Raw genomic sequence first — 16,591 nt, 5'->3', positions numbered from 1 at the left:
TATGGATTTTTTCAATAGGGAAGGACCACGGATATCTGTATCATACGGAAATCCGTAAGATACGGATATTGATCATCCGTATCATACGGAGATGCGGCACTGAAATATTTGGTCCTGCATCGCGCAGAAAAATCGATGGATATCCTAATATAACTGAAATGTAGGCATATACACGCAGCACAGTAGTGTGGCTATTGGTAGTAGAGTCGCCGACAATGTGCCTTGATTCATGGCTATAGACCTGCTCAGCTAATTAATTACCACAATAAAGTTCGTGATACATATTTTGACACGTTTGAATTGTAATTTTGTTCGGTGTTGTTGCATGTTCTCTTGAAATATAGTCTGTAGAACCAGATGAAACCATGTTTATGAAGTAATTAATTGGATACAGAATGCCTTACTTTCAGACATCATAAAAGAAGCCTCAATCAAAAAGCCAGTTACTGATATGTGTTACTGGCACAGATTGTGAGTAAGTAATATGGATCCTCAAAAAGGTGCACACAACAGTTGATGGTTGTACATGCAGATGAACCACCAACGATTTATTCATTCGGCCTTCTGATGACTTTCAGCTTGCCCGCCAGGTATCGGTAGACGCTCCCTTGGAAGAACTCGTTTCCCACCTGCTCCTCTGGTGGAAAGCATCTGAAATAGGCCAGAAGCGAATGCTGTGTGAGCAGAAATTTTCGCACTGAGTACAAAAACTGAAACGTATTACCAACGGGAAAGTTAGTCGGAAAGACATTGCAAGGAAAAAATGCCTGGTCTACCTCATCGCGGTTCTCAAAAATGTAGACAGGTTTTCCTTAAGACTCATAAAGCAATGGTAGCAGACCTAGTAGATGTCGCGAATATTCTCGGCCTGTGGCAGTAGCTTCCGCAGGTAGGCAACAAAAATAGCAACAAAAAAATCTCACGCAGAGAAAATGTTTTTCTCAGCAATCTTCTTTTTGTGAGTGCATAAATAATCGGCACAGAATACCCAGGGGTGGCGCGCATCTAGTGTAGTGAACAGCTAGACCAAGCCAAAACATTTATATTGAACAGCGTCGCACACATTCCTTCACTTTTGCGCCGCTGTCATGAATGAGTTTCCAGAACTGCTCATGCTTTCACGCGTGTTCTATGACCCAAGGATGTCTAAAGGCTTTGTACGGTTATAACCAATGTGTGCGCCACACTTGTTGAAATTAAGAATAATGTCTATCTGGCGCCACCAGTGACCTCTGCTGTTTTCGATGTGCGAAAGCACTTAAGCAAATGCCGACAAAACCTCATAAATTGGGCAGATTTGGCCACTTATGGCTTAATGATGCCGCACTGCACGTTTTCTGGCAGATGAAACGCTGAGGCAAAGGTCGAGATGATACGGGAAGACGTTATTTGCGACACCAAAAACATGTGATAGCAGGAAGCGAAATAAACGGCTCGGAAATGGCTAAGCTAACTTTTTGCAAATGTTATTTAGGCATAGTGTGCGTCGAATGGGGAAGATGGTTATAGTCTTCAATGCATGTAATGGAAGGAAAAGAAGCAGGCAGTGAAAAAACACCTCCATGACAGCACGCTGGCCACTCGCTACATACAGATGCTTTGTTTGGTGTGCAAGGCAAGCTATGGCAAAGTCACCTAAATTATGTGCTCGCGGTGTCTCACGTGCTCTTGATTAGCGAATAATGGCGGATAAGTTGAGGTTGTAGGCTGCAAACTGCGTACACATTAGACCTTTAGAGAGCGGCAGCTGCCCACCTTCGCACACGCTCGATAAATAAAATCTAAGAATACATTTTTCCTGAAGACATGCCACCAGAGTGAAGTTTTTCTGCAGCAAAATAATTAAAACTGTTGATTTACGCACAATGCAAGCTGATAACAACCATCAATGGCACTGAAGTGACACAGCAAGGGTCATTTCTCTTGTGAAGAAAGCAAATGAGGACATATGATATTGAAACCGTGCTTTGACTGACATAAGCACTCTTCGATAAAAAATTTGTCAAAATTGAGACGGGAGTTTCTTTATATTTTATTATTTGAAAATGAGCTTTTTTGAAAAAACTCGCTTCTTTAATTATTTTTTATTCTTTTGTACTGCCTGTAGCAAAACGATATTTCGCAGAAATGTTGCAAAGGCTTTTTTCCATATTTGGCACTGTTTTGAAGTTTCTGCGTGAAAGAGGAAACGCGCCTAGGCACATCAAACTTAGCAAACTTTTTTCATTCGGGCTGTGTTTGCCATTTTTTCCTTTTTGAGCACAGCATAAAGAAAGCATGAATGTAATTCACAGCAATGCGTATTAAAACATGCAGAAAAATATTTCAGCACATTTATAGTTTGCGCTAAATTCGGCCATGAAGTCTGGAAATATTGCGATGAGCAAAAACAGGATGCCCGCACCGCCATCTTCAGGTATTTTTTGTCGCGCTGGGAGTGTTTCTTGCAAATAAACGTATTGGTTCCTTGCACTTTGAAAGTGCCCACATAACATATAAAAAAACCGACCAGACATGCATGTTGGACGTCTTGTGGAGTCACCCTGAATAGTCTTTAGTTGGAATCACAGCACATAGAAACCATGCCAGGAAACCTTAGTAAGTCCAAGGGAACGCTTCCAACTGTTTTATTTTCCGCACATCATCAAAATATGCATATTTTCAGAAATATGCACGCAGGCAGGGCGCAGCCCATGCAGACTATCACACAGCACTATCAAAAAAAGCTATAGCACAGTGCTATAGAAAATAAGCATTCACTCTTGTACAGAAAGACTGAAGGAACAATGATGCATCCATCTCCTTCTGTACGCGATACGCTTCAAGCTCTTCAGATGTCAATGTTTCTCTGCTTCTTTCTACCCATGCGTTTCTCCAAACAGCAGTGCACAGCCACATGAACCATAATGGAATGGCACGTGTGAACCCATACCATTCTTAATCGACAATACATGCTCCCTCAGGCAATCATTAATGCAGCAGCCGATTCGGCCAATATATGACTTGCCAACGCTCAATGAAATTTCATAAACAACACCCACCCTGCAACACAGAACTGGTCAGCAATCATTTGCAGTTTTTAGACATGAACCTCTTACTAAATGCTATACATTCGTGCTAATCTACAGCTCCTGTGCTCATAAGGACCTTCTGCCTTATGAATATGCTCACTCACAAACTATGAAAAGAGCTATGCGAAACTGTGTCTCCAGTCAGCGTTATTGAAGTCGTGCGAGCACACTATGGACAACTGTTCCCAGTTACAGATTTCAAGGCTGGTAGCGCCGGCTTCCTTCGGTGGTCTTGACCTGTGTGTTCGAATCTTTGCTACGGAAGTTGAAAAGATGAAACAGGCAGCCCGAGGCCGTGGAGAAAGAGAGCACTGGTTCTCCTTTACGTGCACAAGATTGCCCACAATTCCGACAAAAATTACATACAGGCATGATGTTCCAGTTGTTTTGTCGGCACCCAACAAGCTGTCGAAGCTTTGTGCCCTTATCTTTTGATGGTGGCAAGTTGTCTATTCATCCACTTTAATTTCTTCACATTTATATCATAATTACTACAAATAACATCCCCGATGCTTTCCTTGCCTTGGTTGTCTGTTGGTAGTCATTAATGTTATGATATACATGTAATACTGGTGTCACACGAGCAATTTTGAGTGCGATCAGGGGCGATACGAATTAGGCTCGATCAGGATCGGGCGCTGCTACACGGTCATGTCTAATCGCGATCAGGCCCGATCAAGATCAAGACCATCACGATCTGCGCATCGAGATCTGGCTCAGATCGCGATTGGAATTGTCTGTACCAAACTCAATCCAGATTAGTTTGGTCCGTGTAGCAGCGATGATTTTTGATCGCGATCAAGAAATCCGATCCGGATCGACCTTGATCACGATCAAAAGTGCACGTGTGACACCGATATTAGACACAGAAGCATCCTACATGCAGCTTGATATTTTTTCAAAAAAGAACTCAAACCATCGTGACGTTGCCCTCAATGAGACGTGTCAGTGTGGTGAGGAATGGGAATATGTTTAAAAAATGCTCAAGCAAGTGGCAACTGAGCATGCAGCAGGCTTTTGTTAAAGGGGTGGTGCCATAAAATTTGCCGCTTGCACATTCCTTGTGGCAAACGTTTCTTAGTGCTCCATGAAACATGATGCATGCTCCAAAGTCAATATATTCCTGATAAATAATGTAATGCCGCCTTATTTATGCGAATGACTATGGGTTTCTGGGTGCCGAGTTAAACACTGATGTCACTGTGTAGGATGTTTGAACACCTGGGCCCACAAAGCTGTAACACACGCAAGCAACTGTCCGGTCGCCTTCAACACATGCTAAAACGTTCTCATAGAGAACATTAGTGTACGGCATTCCAGAATATGCAGAGGTGTTTGTGGAATACCATGTTACTCGACAACGGTATCGACATCTTGTGACGTTTTGTGCAACCACAATTATAGGCGCGTTTCTTTGTCTTTGCTGACTGACCACGGTGAAAAATTTTTTAAAAGGCAACGCATTCAGTACTACACCGTTGCCGAGAATTTACTCCGGCAGAGAAGTAGAATACACTAGGCTTTTGCAACAACAAGCCGCCTCTCTCGCGATGCCACGGTGCTTGCACCCTTCCCCCAGCGGAATAGTTACGAAACGTATCTCCATCTCGGAGGCTTTTCTTCTGGCGATACCGGTTGTCCCGGCCCCTACCAAACGGCTGTGGGCAGCACAGGAAAATTGAAAACGCGGATTCGGTGCTTGCCTGGTTTATCTTCCTGCTGCCAGGTGGCCCTACTTATTTACCCTCGCACGTTTACGGCTCGGTAACCCAGTATGCTAATGCAAAGCGTGCGAACAAACTAACATTCTGTATTGTCACTGGTTCGCGTGATGATGTGAAGCACTTTGCAAAATACCAGCAAGCTTGGCTAGTTCGGCAACACGCTGAGAAAAATGAGTGAGTGTAGGTTCGTAGCCGGCGCTCTCTTGGCTTTGTCGGTGCAGCGGTGCTGTGGGTCACCGCTAATTACACGTCACTAAATCTTTCGTTACACTTCCTATACAGTGACGTCTGCGTCAGATGCACTAGCATTGGGCCTCGATTTCAAGAACTTGGGCACACTTTGGAAGGAAATTAAAATATATTATAAACATTTGCCGTGTCCAACGCTTCGTGCGGGGTGTCCTTGCATACAGAGGAAGCCTACAGCAGCAGGCTTTTTATAGCCTGAAAATTTGGTGGCACCACCCCTTTAAGTGTTCATTGTAGCAGCATGAAGTTTGTTCTGCCGAAGAGCATGTTTTATATTCACCATCTATATTGATTAGTACTGTAGCATTACATACGCAAGAATAGCATAACACAAAAGCCAGCTGCTATAGCTATACAAACACAGATGCTGTAGTCCAAATAAACTACGGAGAGAAGGGAGACTTGTAACAGCGCTGGTCCTGTCATTACGTGTCCTATTTCATTTCATGTCCCGTCTGCGCTAAAACACACGCCTGATGAGCTAAGTAGCCTTATCAGAGAATCTTCTGCCTCGTCAGTATACATCCTTTCATCAGCAAGCACACAGGACTACGCTAATTATACCACTGGCAGCTTAATGTATACAATTGCATGCTGACAGTACATTAATGTGTAAACAGCAACACTCTGGCAGAATATGAAGTCTGCATGCCAGTTTTTATGACTGTCCGATGTGAAACGTGGATGCTCATTGGTACAATATTACTGACAAGCAAAGGTGATGCACACGCATACACACAGACAGCACGAACGTCTCTACACTCGAGGCACGGGTCCAGGTTACTGTTTCAACTACGTTTAACTAACTCAAGCCACAGTTAAATTGCATAATAAATATTTCATGAATTTCTGCTTATTACCACCACTTCGACGCTAGGCAAGCAGAAATAAGCCAAGTTGCAAGTTATATCGCACACGAACGTGAACACGATGTTGACAAACTGTAAATCGCGTTGCAGATTTTAACAACGATGCAACGCAAGTGCCGCTCACTACAATACACATAACAAAAATCGATCATCATACACATGCATATTCTCTCGGTTGTTACATATTTGCTTCCGTACGACCGTGCCAATGCGCCATGGCTCTGCTCAAACGAGCGTCGTCAAGGCGAATTGGTAACGCGCACAATGTCGGTCACCCATAGAGGTGCGTAAGGCTGAGTCTTTACAACGTTTCGTCCGTATGCGGTAACACAGCCTTGCACTAAGTTGCATACTTTGCAAAATATCCTGTGCCACTTACCTTTAGCTTCTTTCATGCAGCGGTGCAGTAGGCAGCCACGGGAGTCGGCCATCACATGCGGAGTCTTCCGCCGATTCCATGAACAGCTCGTACTTTACCGAAGCTCCAAGACCCACGAGAATTGCGCGCAAGCTTTACACATTGCACAAATGATGGACGGCGCTTTCGAACACGAAATAATGCTTTTGCCTTGAAGTTCCAGTGGACGTAACGAGACGCCGAGACCAGCCGTGACAACACAAAGAAAGATAACATTTGGCTTTGGCTGTGGCTGGATTTGACTTACATTCTTCTTTTCTTTAAAAAAGAGAGAAAACAAAACCATTCAAGAGTTCAATCAAACAGCGAATGCATATTATTAGGCAGAATAGTATAAAAATAAAACTACCAACTTATTTTAAAGAACATTTTGCTACGGCGCATGTCAAATACTCTTTGCAGCAGATCTGTATTTTTTGTTGTTGTTATAGCAGACGACAGGCTTCTGCCAGCACGCACGTAGTTGTGCGACTTTACGTTTCTGTCGGCGATGTTTTCCTCCGAAGCAAAGCTCTACATTCTCAATGAACCGTAGGGCTACTATAAAGTAGTAACGCTTTTACACAAGACAGGTATTTTTTACGTCGAAGGAAAATGTAGCAGCTTTTCGTGATCAGCTGGTGTCGCCGCTCGTTCGCTTAGGCAATTGAGCGAAATCCCGTGCTGAATTTGGGATCGAGTGAGATATCGACTAGCACGTCTCGGAATCAGTGCGGCACATAGCTAGATGCAGGGGGTTGGCGGCGTACGTCGTACTGATTTCGCGCGATGACCGACTAAATGGCAAAAGAGCTTTGGGGATCAAGCTTCAGCTGCTCAAGCTTGTGACTGGGCGACCCAACAGCTTCACCAAAAGCCAGTATCTGCAGTGATGACACATAAAACTTCATGATGTCACGCGCGAGCGAATGACAACCAACAGCGAAGAGAGACGACAAAAGCGAGTGACGCCAGGCGAGATACTGATCGCGTAATATCTGCTTAAATAATAAATACGATCGCACATCGTAACCCAAGCACTCGCACATATTCTGCTCCAACATTTTCTCCTAGAAATTAAGCAAGCGAACCGGTGTGTACTGTGTGATGTAGGTTGCTAACGCCGCAGGTTGGTAGGCAGAGTGTTGTTGTCAGGTGTGGGTTCGATCCTTAAACAGAGCGACGTTTTTTTTTTTTCTTTTTTTCTGTGAAGCCTTTTATACACTGCTGTCTCCTTTTACGTGTTATCTGGTAACACACCAGCACAAAACAAGGAAATGAAGCTACCAACTATAGCCATTATGGCATTGTTGTGGTACTCTGTTTTTTTTTGTTTTTTTTTTTGTCATGATACAGTTGAAGATGCTACAACATAAGGATTGAAGCAAGTGATCGAACTAAACTAAAAAAATAAGGGGCACAATGTCAAGAGACAGATCTTGGGCAATGCTGAATGTCTGTAAAATGACTGCAGCTAAATATCTACATGATTGAGCTTGCTAAGAATGTCAGGTTGGTAAACTGATAATTTAAAACAAGTCTCACGACCTATTGAATAGGGATGTGACATAGTAAAGACATCACTTGAGAGTAGTGCATGGTCTGTCCTGTTTGTAATGCAAAGGGTAACGCAAAGGGTGCCATAGTGAATGCAGATAATAACGCAGAGAGTAAGCAGATCAGAAAATTTGCACTACATAAACGCAGTCATTTGACACAGGATGGGAACTTCAAATTGCATTTAGAGGTATTCATAGTGCAGTGGATATGAAAGTGGCTGACAGCTTTAGCATCATATTATGAGGTAAACAGCCTTTCACACACTCAGTGTTACACATGTGTGTCCATGTAGCCGATGATCTACATCATAAAGCACTTGTTGCCTAAAAAAGAGGTCCTTTTGTCATGTACCGTGCAAAAGTGTGCATCTCAAGCATTATCTGTGCTGCGGTCTGAAAGAGCACTATTGAAATTTTTCAAAACAACCCAGTTTTATGACAGTCCGTCAATCTGTGATGAACGCTTTTATGTATATATGCGCATCACTTATTCTTGCATTCACAATTTCCTTATTATTTTTCTACCCACTTTCTCCTCTCACAGTGCGGGACAACAAATCAGTGCAATCTGGTTAATTTCCCAGCTTTGTCTTTTTTAACTCCGGCCCTCTTGGTCTTTCTCTGTACCTCTGTAGTTTAATAGGCATTCACGTGCATTCGTGAACTTGAGTAAAGTTAAGTGGTAAATTTCAATCATACTGCCATGTTTCAAAATTGGCTCCTTGATATCATGCATGAAAACTGATAACTTGGCATGAGGCGTTCACATATTATTTCCAAGGGTGAAAGCCACCAAATTTTTACAAGTTAGGCTTCTTCAAGAGTGAGCTTCCAACGATGACACAAGTCGAAGTGCATTGATGAACAGCATGAGCAGTTATTAGCACACGCTTACCACAATGAAGGAAGAAATGAGGCACTTTGAACAGCTATATAAGCTGAAGATAGAGGTATTTACAGTTGCGACATCATAAGGCTTACATGAACTATTCAGTCTTTGTGGTGCAGCAGTGAGCTTGCTCTTGTACAGATGCAAGTTCATGATTTCGCACTCTGTGGCTGGCATACGTAAACACATAAGTGCACAAGAGCACTTTTTGTGCAAGTAAATCAGAGAGAGAGAAGCTCTTTAACAAAACTGCAGACATCTCCTGAGGCTTACGTACATATGAAACCGTGCACAAGCATGGCACAACATGCAAGAAATGTATATCTTGTCAAGACAAGTGCGTCAGAAAAGTCAAGATGCTATCGTATACAGAACATAAGGTTGCACTACTTAATGATCCACGTACATACTGTCACGACTAAAAGCTGGCAGGTTGACAGAGGACAACGAAGTAGGAGCACGAGCAGCAACCACTGTTTCTCTCTCAGGAAGATGACGTTGAAGCATCTGATTTTTTGATCTGTCAATACAGACCTTGTTTTTCCTTGTCGCACCGTGTCCTGCGTCCTGTTCTTTCTGTGTTGTGACAATATTGTGTCTACAATAAGGTGTGACCTCTGAGATACATTTAATGTGGTCGTTGAGGAAGCACATTAGTGAGCTAGTGCAAGTGACATTCCCATGCCTCTGAGTATGCTGTGATGATTACATATAACAGTGGCAACACTCTCTAATACTGCCTAAGGGAGACTGCTTGTTCTAAGTGCATCTGTCAAATTTGCAAAGCTTACAGGATTGGGTCTTCTTTTATTGATATGATTGTTGGTTTAATACCAGGATAGTTCAAAACCACATAGCTATGACAAAACGAAAGCAATTTTTAGTCTTCTTACGGCAAAGAGAACGGTCTTCAGTGCCAGTGCCAAAAACATGTGGCTACTTGGATTTAACTGGTAATTTCATGCTGTATACTTAACTGCAGCTAAACAACCTTACTCCCTAACTCCAGGACATGTAACCGTACAGCCTACCTCATAAGGTTTCTGGGTAGCCAATCCTTGAAGATAGGAAAATATTTTTAATCATGCAAAAGTCACGTACTTTTGTTGCACCAAGTAAATCTACACTCTTGGTTTCAGTAATAGAGGATCTCACCTATAACAAATGTGAAAACCTACCACAGAATTACCACGCATTGCAGGTAAAATCTGTCATAACCTTTGAACACAGTCCAACCACATCAGCAGAGCTCTTGCTACATGTATATTCAGCTAAATGAGCTACCTCAAACTGTGAACGCCTGTATCACTGTTTAAATTTTTGTTGGCTCATGGCTGTTGCCTTTTTGTCTACATGCAAAGCATATAGCATCGCCGTCTTGTAGTGGTACCCCAAAGCTGTTTATTCTCTGACAACCAAAGTAGTGTTATTTTCAGGAACCTTCATCCCAGCTTTTCCTCCATGTATTCAAATCAACTAACATAACTAGCCCAAGCAGGTTTGCCTCCTTTAGAGTCCATACTGTGGGAGATGTACAAGAATCGGTTAATGTGTAAGCTTGTCGAGCTATTTCCCAAGCATATTTGTCTATCTGTAAGATGGCGCCTTTTGATAGGAATACATGGGCTTCAGAGAAAATACATGTGAAACACTTAGTGGCATATAGTACGCAACAGCTCAAACCCATGACTTATCAAATGTGCCAGGGATTGAACCCCCATCCTTCTGAGCATATGTGCAGTACTGAACCCTTGACCTACAATGTTTGCAGAACTCAAACCTCAAACTGTTCACATAAAATATGGAACCCTCAATTTTTTAAAATATGTATATTGCAACTTGAACCCCGAAGTATTATGGTGCATAGGGTATTGAACCCTCAACCTTTTAAGTAAAACCTGTGACTTATGGTAAATGTGTTTACACGGACTTGAACGCAAAATCTTTCAAGCATTTAGGGAGTCGAAACTTTGACCGGCAAGGTAAAAAAAACTTCGAGCCGAAACCTTCCATGTGTGCAGTGTATCGAATCCTCGACATCCGACGTATATGTAGGAACGCGAACACCGAACCTTCAAAGCATGTAGGGTATCGATTCCCTCCAGCTGAACAAATCGAACCCTTGGCATCTGAAGTATACAGGAACCTGAACACTGAACCTTCCAGGTGTGTAGGGTATCAGTCACTTGACCTCTGAATTGTAGAGACTCGAACCTCTGAACCTTACAAACATGTTTGTGTATTGAACCCTCGACCATGTCTACATGTATTATACCCTTTGACTTCTAATTAAAGTATGAAGGAACTCTAACACTGATCTTTACAGAGTGTATTGTATCAAACGTTCAACCTAGAACCTTTCAAGCATGCAGGTCAAGGGTATCAAACCGATGACCTCCGAAGCATAACCCATAAACTGATTATACCAGGTGTTTTAGAACTCGAACTGTCTACTTCTGAGCATGAAGTCGATTGAACTATTGACAGCTGCATATTCAGGCACTCCAACTCCGAACATTCCAAGTATGTAGTGTATCGAAATGTTGAGACAAGGGACCTAATTGAACCCAACGTCCAGCAGAGGCTATATGAAGCTCTAGCTAACATGTGCTTCCTACATTGAAAATTTCCTGAGATTTTTGTGCAACATTTTTGTACAGAGTGAGCATGGGACAAGACCAACCACGTTATATACCATTATATCATGCATCACAGTTTCAAAGAAACCATTTTTTTTCTGTGCATTGACCATTATACACCTCTAATTAATACCGTTGTCACACGGGCACTTTTGATTGCGATCAGCGCCAATCAAGATCGGATTCATTGACCGCAATCAAGAATGGTCGCTGCTGTACGGTCCAAACTAATCCGTATCGCACTTGGCTCAGACGTCAGTCAAATCGCGATCAGGGAGCAATATCGCGATGCGCTTGATCGCGATCATCTTGACCTCGATCAGGCGTGATCGCGATTAAAAGTGACTGTGTAGCAGCACCTCATCCGGATCGAGGCTGGGAACTTACGCAGCGCGTTTTGAATATGTTTGCTCGTGGGGGAGGGCGGGGGGAGGGGCAGGTGGTAATCTGCTGGTGCCGTCCCTGAACTAAGGGTTTGCAATGAATGTGGTGTCCTGGCTTTGTACTGTTATTGCCATGCATTAACTGCTATTTCACTACAGGTATATATTTTGTTTACTGGTGTGTTTAGGTATTCCTTTCATTGTAATTCACCTGACATATTATTACGTACGTATACTGATATATATTCTTGCACGACGTCGCTGTATTTAGCGAAAACTAGGAAGTGCAAAAATTAGTCCTCCCTCCTTGCATGCCAGTACGCTTGACATTCAATGTGTGGGAAGGACACCTGAATATGTAGGTCAGTCCTTGCATGCGAGCTCCTTGCATGCCTATGTACGCTTGACATTCAAATGCGGGACACCTCACTGTAGATCAGTCCTGGCATACTCATTGCATGCCTATAGTACGCTTGACATTCAGATTGAGGTACACCTGAATGTAGGTCAGTTTGTAAATAAATAATTCCAAATACAATGCTATATACACGTGTCATGGATATAAGTGTGATCCAAATACGCACTTTTCATGACAGGCACGTAGCCAGGATTTTTTTTTTGTGTGTGTGGGGGGGGGGGGGGGGGGGGGCAGGGCCTAATTTTTTGAAAGAAAGCTTTCCATGGCAAAAAAAAAGAAAGAATTGCCCGGGAATATAGAAGGCTGCGTGAATTTCGGGGGGGGCGAGGACCCCCCCCCCCCTTTGCCTACGTGCCTGGCTGACGACATTGTTGCTACCTACATGTCCTACAGATCTGCTTGTGTGATCAAGAAATGTTCATGTGTGGGGTATGAATGTTTTCCGTACATCCGTATCATACATACGGATTCCGTTCGTTGTGTAAGGAAGATAAGGATACTGACATTTGGTGCATAAGGAATGCCGTATGGGCTTGCGGATGTTAGCCTTAAGGAGCGAACGGAATCCGTATGTGCGATACGGATATGCGGACAGATCGGTCCGCATACGCCATGCTTTCCACATATTCCTTATAGCCGTATGGCTCTTTCCATACAACAGATACGGACTCCGTTCGTTCCTTAAGACTAAAATCCGCAAGCCCATACGGCATTCCTTATGCACCATATGTCAGTCTCCTTATCTTCCTTACAATTTCCGTAAGCGTCCGTATACATCCGTAAGAAATCCATATATTCCTTATGGCAAATATACGGAATCCGTATGTTTTCCGTAAGATCACATATGGAATTTTTCAATAGGGATGGCTCTGTGGTATTCTACCACACAGCCATGCCAGGTCTATAAACTGGTTTCCCTAGCAAAAATTCTGATAGAAAAACTGATAGGCTATCAGTTTATTGACAGGTGTATCAGTCTATAGTTGTATCAGTCTATAAGTGTATCAGTCTATAGGTGGATCAGTCTATAGGTGTACCAGTGTGTAGGTGTATCAGTCTATGGGTGCACCAGTCTATAGGTGTATCAGTCTATGGGTGCACCAGTCTATAGGTGTATCAGTCTATGGGTGTACCAGTCTAGTACCATTCTACTGCATATAAGCCCACAAGTGAATCGGTGCTTAGCCGACTGGCAGGTGGGCCACTGCATTAGAGCAAGCAGGACACAGATGAACACAGAAATCAAACAAAATCTTTTATTTGATGTTCCATTGACTTCTTAATCTTTTGATTTCATCAAATCGTTAATTTTGTTTGCGAGCGCCTTATTTAGTATCTTCTTCTTTTGCTCGACCTCTCCAATTGGAAAATTGCTTTTCAAAAAATGGTTGAAGAAATCTGCATGATCAAAAACAAAGCAAATTATGGGCACTTGTTAGGTGACAATTATATGCACTCGAAACAGAGGAGTTAATATGACAAGGAAATAAATACGAGTGCTATCAGTCTTTTTTTTTAATTAGTTTGTTGATACTTGCATAAGTGTCCAGCTCCAGTAGACAAAAATACGAGGCTTGAAGCCTTAGTAAGTAGTTATATACAAGTTGGCAGTGGAATCTCGGCTGATCTTACTATTATGCACAAAAATGCAGGCAACTACTTTCATAAACTCCAGTCAGACTGGGAAATTTTACCTACCAGAAAGCACAGCGTATTTTTCTTTATCCAAGGGAGGTTTTGCCTCTCCCTTTGTCCGGTTAGAGGCTGTTCCAATTACACTCCGCCCAACCAAGCCTGCCGTTGAATAAATGGCAACGGCCGCCTCACGAACAAAGCGGGTTTCGCTTTTTGTGCTCATGAGGCGGCTGTACAGGCCCTCAGGAATGGTGATCCCTTTGCCCAGATGCACCTATAAAACAAGTTAAAGATGATGTGCACACAACAATATGTCAATGCACATTTTCTCATTACAGCAAAGCATTATACCTTTAAGACAAAGCACACTAGAGTTTTACAATACCTCTCCGTCAGTGGTCACGTAATCGGCCTCCCTCGCACTTGTGTGGGCCACTTCAGGGCTGCCCGGGGTCGCTGTGGTGGTGCGCAGTGGCTGCACGGTAGCGGTGCGCGGCGGCTGCATGGTGGTGGTGCGTGGCAGCACATGGCGATGGCAAAGGCGCAACTTGTTGTTCTGGCTTGCGGCTGCAGCCCTCGCACAGAACGAGGTTTTTTTTTCTGCAATAAAAAAGTGTATGCAGAAACGTATGCAGCAAAAGAAAGTTAATCGCACCCTTAATTGTCACAGTAGCTTCTAGGTCTCAGACTGAAGAGAGACCAGGGTGTGCAAGGCCAAATAACATAAAATAGAGCATGCAGTTGAGATATATGCCATGAAAGTACAATAATAGGTTGGGTGTCACATTTCAAAACCATGATGTGATACGGGGGACGCCGCAGTGGAGGGCTCAAGAAATTTTGACCATCTGGTGTTCTTTAATATGAGCACCATGCTGTGACAGCATGGAGAAGCATACTTACAAGTGATTAGAAAAACATGCCCGCATCACTTCTACGTATGATATATGAGCTTGCATTGCATTCTGCTTTCAGCAAAATTGTACGTTATAAGAAAAGTGCAACTTACTGATGTATACAACACTAGCAGCAGTGCATGACAATAGTTTATAAGGAAATAATAATCAAACCTGTTTTGAAAATTTTGCTGCATAGGGCCTTTTCGAGCATTCTTATTCGGTCCAAGAGTTTTGAATTTTCGGCCTTCAGCATATTCACTTCTTCTTTGAGAAGTTCTTTCTCGGTCTTTTTTCCGCCCTCAGCATCACCAAACAGGAGGTCTCGCTGCTTCTTCTTAAAATGGCTGCTCACATCCTTCATTTTCTGTTTAACAGCAGCTTGACGCTGCGTTTCCAGCAAGTGCATAGACAATTAACCCAACATTATAATTTCACAGCTTATAGCTTGTTCGCAACTAAAAACAGGGCGTATTTGCGTCTTGAAGGAAATTTCAACAGCGCGGGAATAAACACGAATGCACGAAGAGAGAGAGCTGACGATGACTCGGACAAGCGCTTGTCTGTGTCAGCTCTCCCATCCGCGCTAGCAAAAATAATTCTGAACCAGTGACTTGTACAGAAAAAATGACTATAGGCTGCGCTCATACAAAGATATAAGGATAAAATAAATTGCTATTCGGCATATTGCAACTTTACCCCCACCTGCAATAGCAAATACGACCGCACCGACGTCCGTGCGGTAGTGGAGCAGCGATGTTCTGATATATCTCCAATGGGGGGTATATCAGAGCAATGCCTCGTAGGAGGCATTGATCAAAGCATCGCTGCACCATGTGTGATACGGCACCACGTGCAGATCAAAATTGGCTGTCGGTAATAATTAGGCCGAAAAGTAGCACATCAGCTGCAATGTGAGCGATTGCAACTGACTGCACTTACTTCTTCAAACGATCCATCCACTTCATTTGAACTGCAGCTATAGGAGGAGTCGCTGCCAGGTCTTTGCGGAATGGAAGTTCGTTTTTCGGTAGCCTTCCCTGCATCGTCCTCGGTAGCTAAAAAAACATGACGAGTGGATAATTTCAGAATGACTGCTTCCTCATCTTTGTTTTTGTATTTGGAAAACAAAGAGGCGGTCATGCACTTACCGTAAGGCCTAATCACTTGAGCGTGGTAGTGGTCGCAGTGTGTTTCATCTTTCCAGAAGACTTTGTACCATTTGCGAGGATTAAAATCGCTCGTATCGTTCGGCTTGAGGTGTTTACATGCAGCCACTGGGACGATTCGCTTTTCGTTGTCGTCGCGGAAACGAACGTACGCGAACATGCCGCCGAAGAAATGCACATGGACGCGCGCTACCACTCAGCAACACACACAACAAAAACGTACGTACCAACGCGCTGTTCATGACGATGGCGGTACCATTTGTGGGTCTCAACAAAATGCAATTTCGTTTTTAAAAAACTAAGAAAATTTGCTTCATGTTTTTACAAGTTTACACGGTAATTTTTCTTAACTCACCGTAAATAAAAAATAAACAATGAGCATAGTGTCGCCTGGTTAGGGTGGCTAGCCTGGTGTCGCTCGCGTTGGTCCGTTGGTCGCATCATCATCATCATCATGGCCATCGTGATGGCCATAATGGCAATCGAGTGTGACCTGAGGAACCCTACCTCGTTGCAGGTTATCTCCTATGTTACATCATAGTTTATCATCGTTTCCGCGCCGCGCACCATCTTCAAGGCACGGCAAGCAGGGCGTGAATGTGAAGCCTCGGTCTATGCATCTTGGACCCGCTTAGATTGTTCATCGCGGCCTCACTTTGCGTGGGCTCCATGAAGCGCGCTATTTGAAGTTCG

General features: G+C 43.3%; 1 protein-coding gene across 2 annotated transcripts; it reads right to left on the bottom strand.

Moving 5' to 3' along the window:
• Positions 1-13,451: 13,451 nt before the first annotated feature.
• Positions 13,452-16,237, bottom strand: LOC119406036 (uncharacterized). 2 transcript variants are annotated; one of them, XM_037672886.2, is made up of 6 exons: positions 15,881-16,237; positions 15,672-15,787; positions 14,904-15,117; positions 14,219-14,433; positions 13,897-14,107; positions 13,452-13,596 (listed from the first exon to the last, which is right to left on the bottom strand). In XM_037672886.2, exons 1-6 carry the CDS (start codon positions 16,056-16,058, stop codon positions 13,478-13,480), a joined length of 1,053 nt encoding a protein of 350 aa, XP_037528814.1. In that variant the 5' UTR covers positions 16,059-16,237; the 3' UTR covers positions 13,452-13,477. The 2 variants fall into 2 exon arrangements, with proteins under 2 accessions (XP_037528814.1, XP_049275244.1); XM_049419287.1 differs by having other exon boundaries at positions 15,672-16,237.
• Positions 16,238-16,591: the final 354 nt, after the last annotated feature.

The sequence above is a fragment of the Rhipicephalus sanguineus genome, chromosome 9 (assembly GCF_013339695.2).
Source record: "Rhipicephalus sanguineus isolate Rsan-2018 chromosome 9, BIME_Rsan_1.4, whole genome shotgun sequence".
NCBI lineage: Eukaryota > Metazoa > Arthropoda > Arachnida > Ixodida > Ixodidae > Rhipicephalus > Rhipicephalus sanguineus.
This window is presented reverse-complemented; position numbering and strand designations above follow the sequence as displayed.